The sequence below is a fragment of the Telopea speciosissima genome, chromosome 2 (genome assembly GCF_018873765.1).
Source record: "Telopea speciosissima isolate NSW1024214 ecotype Mountain lineage chromosome 2, Tspe_v1, whole genome shotgun sequence".
NCBI lineage: Eukaryota > Viridiplantae > Streptophyta > Magnoliopsida > Proteales > Proteaceae > Telopea > Telopea speciosissima.
The window spans coordinates 66,191,928-66,198,442 of record NC_057917.1 but is presented as its reverse complement, the minus strand read 5'-3'; the positions used below and the strand labels follow the sequence as shown (position 1 = coordinate 66,198,442).

The window sequence follows — 6,515 nt, the reverse complement described above, 5'->3', positions numbered from 1 at the left end:
AAAACAAAAAAAAAGAGGGAAAAGAGAAAAAGGCAAAGTTGAGAGAACTCACCCATAAGACATAGCAGCATCCGATCAGGTTCGGTGACCCCACAACCAGATAATCTAACATATCCAGGAAGTAGGCGTACGCCGAGCCCCCCCAATCGTAGCCCGCGGCCACGTCAAAATGCTCAAAGAAGCGAACATATGCGGCATCGTCACTGCACGTGCCGTCATATCGCTAAAGATCACCTCCGCCCGGAAGAATAGGAGGAAGCATCAAGCCTGCTAATCTCAAGGACTCGCGCGATCGTCTCAGTAACAACCCTCTCATCCAGCCTACCCTCGGGACCGACTCGGGGATCTCTCTCCCTATAACGGCAATCCCCAAGCGTGCTGTAGTACTCCAGCGCTGCGATGGCTCGCGAGGCTATAATCCTCTCCTCCGGAGTCGGTGTCACGGGTAATCCACCAAAGGGGAGTCCCGTGATCATGTAGAAATCTAAGGGGGTGACCGTCGCCTCACCAAAGGGAAGGTGAAATGTATGGGTGCTCGGCCACCACCTCTCTATCAGAGCTCTCACAGTCGGACTGTCCAACTCGCGAGCCAGGGACAAGGCAAGGTGCCCCAGCCCGGTCTGAATAACCCACGACTGTACCGCTGGGCAAAGTGTGCGGTACCACTCTGAAACTGCCTCCAGCCCACAATATTTCTTGGGCGAAGGAAGGGAGCTGCCCTGCAAAGAAAAATAAGGCAAATGGTTAGTCGAGATAGTGAGGACAACAATTAAACAATTAAATAAAAAAAAAAAGAAAAAAGGGAGAAAGAGGGAGAGGCTGTAAAAGGGGGCGTCACCCAGATTTGCGTACCAAAGGACACTTAGGGTAGTGTCTGATGGCCTCGCTTTAATTTGTGTGCCATTGGGTGCCTAAGAGGGTATCTAGAGACGTTACCTAGATTTGCACGATAAAGGACACTTAAGGTGGTGTCTGATGGCCTCGCTTTGATTTGTGTGCCACTGGGTGCTTAGGAGGGTATCTAGAGGCGTTACCTTGATTTGCGTGCCAAAGGACACTTAAGGTGATATCTGATGGCCTTGCTTTGATTTGCGTGCTATTAGGTGCCTAAGAGGGTATCTAGAGGCGTTACCTTGATTTGCATACCAAAGGATACTTAGGGTGGTGTCTGATGGCCTTGCTTTGATTTGCGTGCCATTGGGTACCTAAGAGGGTATCTAGAGGCGTTACCTTGATTTGCATGCCAAAGGACACTTAGGGTAGTGTCTGATGACCTCGCTTTGATTTGTATGCCATTGGGTGCCTAAGAGGGTATCTAGAGGCGTTACCTTGATTTGTGTGCCAAATGACACTTAGGGTGGTGTCTGATGGCCTTGCTTTGATTTGTGTGCCATTGGGTACCTAAGAGGGTATCTAGAGGCGTTACCTTGATTTGCATGCCAAAGGACACTTAGGGTAGTGTTTGATGACCTCGCTTTGATTTGTATGCCATTGGGTGCCTAAGAGGGTATCTAGAGGCGTTACCTTGATTTGTGTGCCAAATGACACTTAGGGTGGTGTCTGATGGCCTTGCTTTGATTTGTGTGCCATTGGGTGCCTAAGAGGGTATCTAGAGACGTTACCTTGATTTGCATGCCAAAGGATACTTAAGGTAGTGTCGGATGGCCTTGCTTTGATTTGTGTGCCACTGGGTGCCTAGGAGAGTATCTAGAGGCGTTACCTTGATTTGCGTGCCAAAGGACCCTTAGGGTAGTATCTGACGGCCTCGCTGTGATTTGTGTGCTACTAGGTGCCTAGGATGATATCTAGGGGCATTACTTGGATTTGCGTGCCATTAGGAGCTTGGGGCAGAGTCTAGGGACCTTACCTCTAATCTATGAGGTAAGGTATGAAGCTAATATAAATGAATGCATAAATTGAGAGGGAAAGAGTAAGAATACTGACCTGGCCCCATATGGAGTGGCAACCATGGCGGGCCGTGTCGGCCAGGGTGACCCCTGAAAGATACCATGCAGCCCGTGCATCGCGAGCAGTGGTACCGAGTAGTGGCTCCCGGTGAGACTGGCGTCCTCGTCGGCGGAAAGACATGGTGTGAGCAAATAAAAAGGGTTTGAAGTCAAAAATCAAACACAGCAGAGCTTCGCAGCAGAAATGGGAGTGAAGGAATGAGGGAGGGAACCCTCTATTTATAAATTCTCTATCGCGCCCACGGCGCCGTGGAATTCTCCACGGTCCCGTGGAACAGCGGCCCACGGTGCCGTGGAGGATGGCCCACGGAGCCGTGAAGTCTGGCACGGAGCCGTGCACACGGGGCCGTGCAAGCACTGTGCAGCCCATACACGGGACGGTGCAAGCACTGTGCCGCCCATACACGGGGCCGTGCGGACCCGCACACGGCGCCGTGGACCATAAAAAAAAAAAAAAAAAAAATTATATATATATATATATATATATAAAATATCCCTAGTGAAATCTCTCAATACTAACTTTCGGTCGAGTGGAACCTTATAACCATCCAAGTTTGACTTTTGGTCAGTGGTGCCTTATCTAGATCTTCGGTTGAGTGGTGCCTTATCACCCTCCAAACTTGATGGTTTGTCAGTGAAACCTTATAACCATCAAGTTTGACTTTTGGTTAAGTGGTGCCTTATCACCCTCAAATTGGATCTTCGGGCCGAGTGGTGCCTTATCTAGATCTTCGGTCGAGTGGTGCCTTGTCACCCTCCAAACTTGATGGTTTTGATCGAGTGGAACCTTATAAACCATCCAAGTTTGACTTTTGGTCGAGTGGTGCCTTATCACCCTCAAATTGGATCTTTGGGCTAAGTGGTGCCTTATCTAGATCTTCGGTCGAGTGGTGCCTTATCACCCTCCAAACTTGATGGTTTCGGTCGAGTGGAACCTTATAACCATCCAAGTTTGACTTTTGGTCGAGTGGTGCCTTATCACCCTCAAATTGGATCTTCGGGCCAAGTGGTGCCTTATCTAGATCTTCGGTCGAGTGGTGCCTTATCACCCTTCAAACTTGATGGTTTCGGTCGAGTGGAACCTTGTAGCCATCCAAGTTTGACTTTTGGTCGAGTGGTGCCTTATCACCCTCAAAACTTGATGGTTTCGGTCGAGTGGAACCTTATAACCATCCAAGTTTGACTTTTGGTCGAGTGGTGCCTTATCACCCTCAAATTGGATCTTCGGGCCGAGTGGTGCCTTATCTAGATCTTCGGTCGAGTGGTGCCTTATCACCCTCCAAACTTGATGGTTTCGGTCGAGTGGAACCTTGTAGCCATCCAAGTTTGACTTTTGGTCGAGTGGTGCCTTATCACCCTCAAAAATTGTTTGAGCAATGCTCACAAGATAAAGATTTGGTTTTTCCGAGTTTTTCTTTTGAGGATTATCGAAAGATTTCATCGTGATTAACCGCCTGTTTTTAGCAACTCTGCCGCCTTTGAGCAACGAGTCAGCAGTACATGCTCTTGGTGACAAAATTAGTTGGTCTTTTGTCTTTACCCTTCGGCTGTTGGCACAGGCCTCGGCCAAAGAGGGGCAAACTGTAGACGCTGATTTTTGTCACCCCCTAATTGGTGATGATGACAACGGGACATGGACGATGGATGACGCAGCCCCCCTCTTTTCAGACCCAAAGATACCTGGCCCATAAGACCAAGTACCATGCTGAGCACAAAATGGCCCATTTTAGGCCCCAAAAAAAGGAAAAATGGCATTGCGCGCCCACGGCGCCGTGGACGCCTTCCCACGGCACCTTGGGTACCTTCCCACGGCACTGTGGGGAGGTGTACCGGATTTCTACCGCGCCATGAGGGGGTGTGACATCAGCCTGCTAACGTCACCCACGGCGCCGTGGAGGACTTTTTCGGTCAGGAGAGAGAAAATGTCCCTCCCTATAAATAGGAGGGTCCCCTCCCACATTTTCCAAGGAATTTTGGGTAGAGAGACCCTCCCCAAGTGATTCCTAGTATCTTTGTCTCCCTTTTCACCTTCATTTCTCCTCCTTCTCTCATGAGTGTGTGAGTATTTGAAGTTTCTTGAGGTGGACAAATCCTTTGATTGTCCCTCTGAGTATAGAGCGCTTTGCCTCCTTAGCTTTGGTATCCCGTCTGTGCACGGATAACCATCGAAACTCCCTTGTTACAGACGTTATTCTGTCTGTTTACTCTTTTCCAAATCACTCAAAATAGCTGTTACTCTGCCAAGAAAGAAGTAGCGTCGGTCCATTTGTCCATCTCCCCTGAGCTAGGGGCATACAACCATACATGTATAATTATTGCATTTTTGTTGATTCAATGTAGTCCATTCATATTTTACCGTTTTAGTCCGCATTTTTCACATATATAATGTAGTTTATTATACTTTAGTTCAATTCATAGCATCTGAATGTAGTTCATAATATCCTCCATCCCTGTAATAAGAGAGAAACAACATTCGTCCTTATGTAACATCTAACATAGAGAGACCGGCTTCGGTCGGGCGAGGTGGGTGCCTAACACCTTCCCATACTCGTAACCTGACCCCTTACCCAAACCTTTGGTTGGACCATATGGAGTCACGTAGCCCGATTCCGCTCACCACAGGTAGGGCTACGCTTAATGGGTCCTAGGCCCTAACCCTAGGTGGCGACTTCTCATTAGGTTAACATATTTTAATGCATGATCCTAATCCCCTATTTATCATATATTGACAATGTTATCCACATCCATACACACACACATGTATCTCCCAAAACTCTATGTCACCAATGCACCAACAAAAGGGGCTGAGGAAACCTTCATCCCGAAGGACCGCGGTACTTACAATTATGTTTTTGGGCGACGACAATGGCTGCCTAAAGAGATAATCCGTATGTCGAATAATGCATATATGGAGTTCTATTCTATTCAAACTGGGGTAGATACAGAACCAGTACCAACTGCTATATCTCATTCTCATTGGATTGCTTTTCCTATCAATTTTGTAAAGTGCAATTGTGATGCAAGTTTACAATCGTGTGCAAACAGTGGTGTTCTGGGATTTCTTTATCGCGATTCTCATGGTGATCCACTAGTTGATGTTTCAAACCCAATAAATTTTAATGAACCACTTGAAGGTGAAACATTGGTTATTCATATGGCACTTTTGGAATTGATTTTTCATAATTTTGAAAAGATGTTAATTGACAATGCTAACGTGTACGATTGTTTGACCCAATTCTGATCCTCGAATTAGGGAGATGTGTTCATCTTTTAATCCATGAGTTTTCCACGTTTCCCATGAATAAATGCACTCATTTCTACCCCGAAAAAAATAATAAATAAATAAAATAAAAATAAATAGAAACCAGAAATTTCCCCTTTCATTTCTTTTCTCAATTTCTTACAGAGCGTTGGTACAGGCATTTGGATTTTGGACCTTCCTCTCTTTACAATTCCCAGTAAAACCCTAAAACTGATCATCAGCCTCATCGACCACCGACCGCCCACAAATAAGAACACAACATCATGGAATGACGAGCTTCTTCCCAGCATAGATAGTGTTCCCTGTGAGCCCATTAGCCTCTTTGATTGCATCAATCGATACCTAACACATAACGATAAAATCAGAATTTTTTTTTTTTGAATCGAAACAATTACAGAAACTCAGAAAATTGAAAAATTGAAGAACAAAAAATTTACTCCGTATTTCCTGGAGAGACCCCACAAAGTGTCTCCCTTAACAATCTCTACTGTCCGAGCCAACGATGCTGGCGGCCGTTCTAGGGTTGTTGTGGGCTTCATCAGAAGAAAAAAATACCAAAATCAATATACCCATAAGACAACGAGGAGAACAGAACAACAAAGGATTTGAGCCTTTATTTACCTTGATAAGTTTTTCCAGAGGAGGAGATTTTGATTCTTGAAGCGGCGGGGTTGATCCGCTGCAAGACTTGATGCTGCAACCATTGGTGGTTTTGTTTTTATTGTTGTCGAATGCAATGAGGGTTTTGAGAAGGCTCATGGCGATTCCTGAGAAGACTACGAACCCAGCAGTCTTAGCAATGGCGGCATCTTTGTCAATGCCTCCTTGATTATCGTCCTTACCTCCGGTCGGCATAGTTTTGAAGATCTCTGTGCTCAGAGATCCTTTTTTTTCTGGTGTTAAGAATCTCCGCCAGACAGAACCCAAACAACCAGAAGAAAGAGCATTGCTTCGTTTGGTCTGCGACTTTGTTTCGAACAATTATAACGGACAGTAGTAAAGTATGATCAAAGGGTAACTAGAAACACTGTAGAAGTTAAAATGAGGACTTTTTTTAATCCCACATCGGTTTTTTAGAGACAAAATTTTCGGTGTTTGAATTAGAAAAACTAGGCCTTCAGATCACCATCAGGGGTGTGGGGTGGGAGAGACACGTATGTTCTGAAACCCTAAACCGCTCCCTGTATACAGGGTTTGTTACTAAAACAGAGGTGGTTTTCCGGTGTTTTCCCTCGTGTGAAATGAGAAACATCGATGCCTTCACACGTGAATCTCCCACTGTTGAC

At 46.0% G+C, this 6,515-nt stretch overlaps 1 protein-coding gene across 1 annotated transcript; it reads right to left on the bottom strand.

The window, feature by feature from the left end:
* Positions 1 to 5,484: 5,484 nt before the first annotated feature.
* LOC122652347 (probable endopeptidase p60) lies at positions 5,485 to 6,108 on the bottom strand. The gene is made up of 3 exons (XM_043846057.1): positions 5,851 to 6,108; positions 5,667 to 5,762; positions 5,485 to 5,571 (listed from the first exon to the last, which is right to left on the bottom strand). Exons 1-3 carry the CDS (start codon positions 6,082 to 6,084, stop codon positions 5,491 to 5,493), a joined length of 411 nt encoding a protein of 136 aa, XP_043701992.1. The 5' UTR covers positions 6,085 to 6,108; the 3' UTR covers positions 5,485 to 5,490.
* Between the last annotated feature and the right edge of the window lie 407 nt (positions 6,109 to 6,515).

Bases quoted from the DNA above. Each gene is read 5' to 3' on its own strand.
- LOC122652347 (XM_043846057.1), bottom strand. From the start codon at position 6,084: ATGCCGACCGGAGGTAAGGACGATAATCAAGGAGGCATTGACAAAGAT. The intron at 5,763-5,850 runs GTAAATAAAGGC...CTTCTGATGAAG, and splicing joins CTCTGGAAAAACTTATCAAG to CCCACAACAACCCTAGAACG. The intron at 5,572-5,666 runs GTAAATTTTTTG...GTTATGTGTTAG, and splicing joins GTCTCTCCAGGAAATACGGA to GTATCGATTGATGCAATCAA.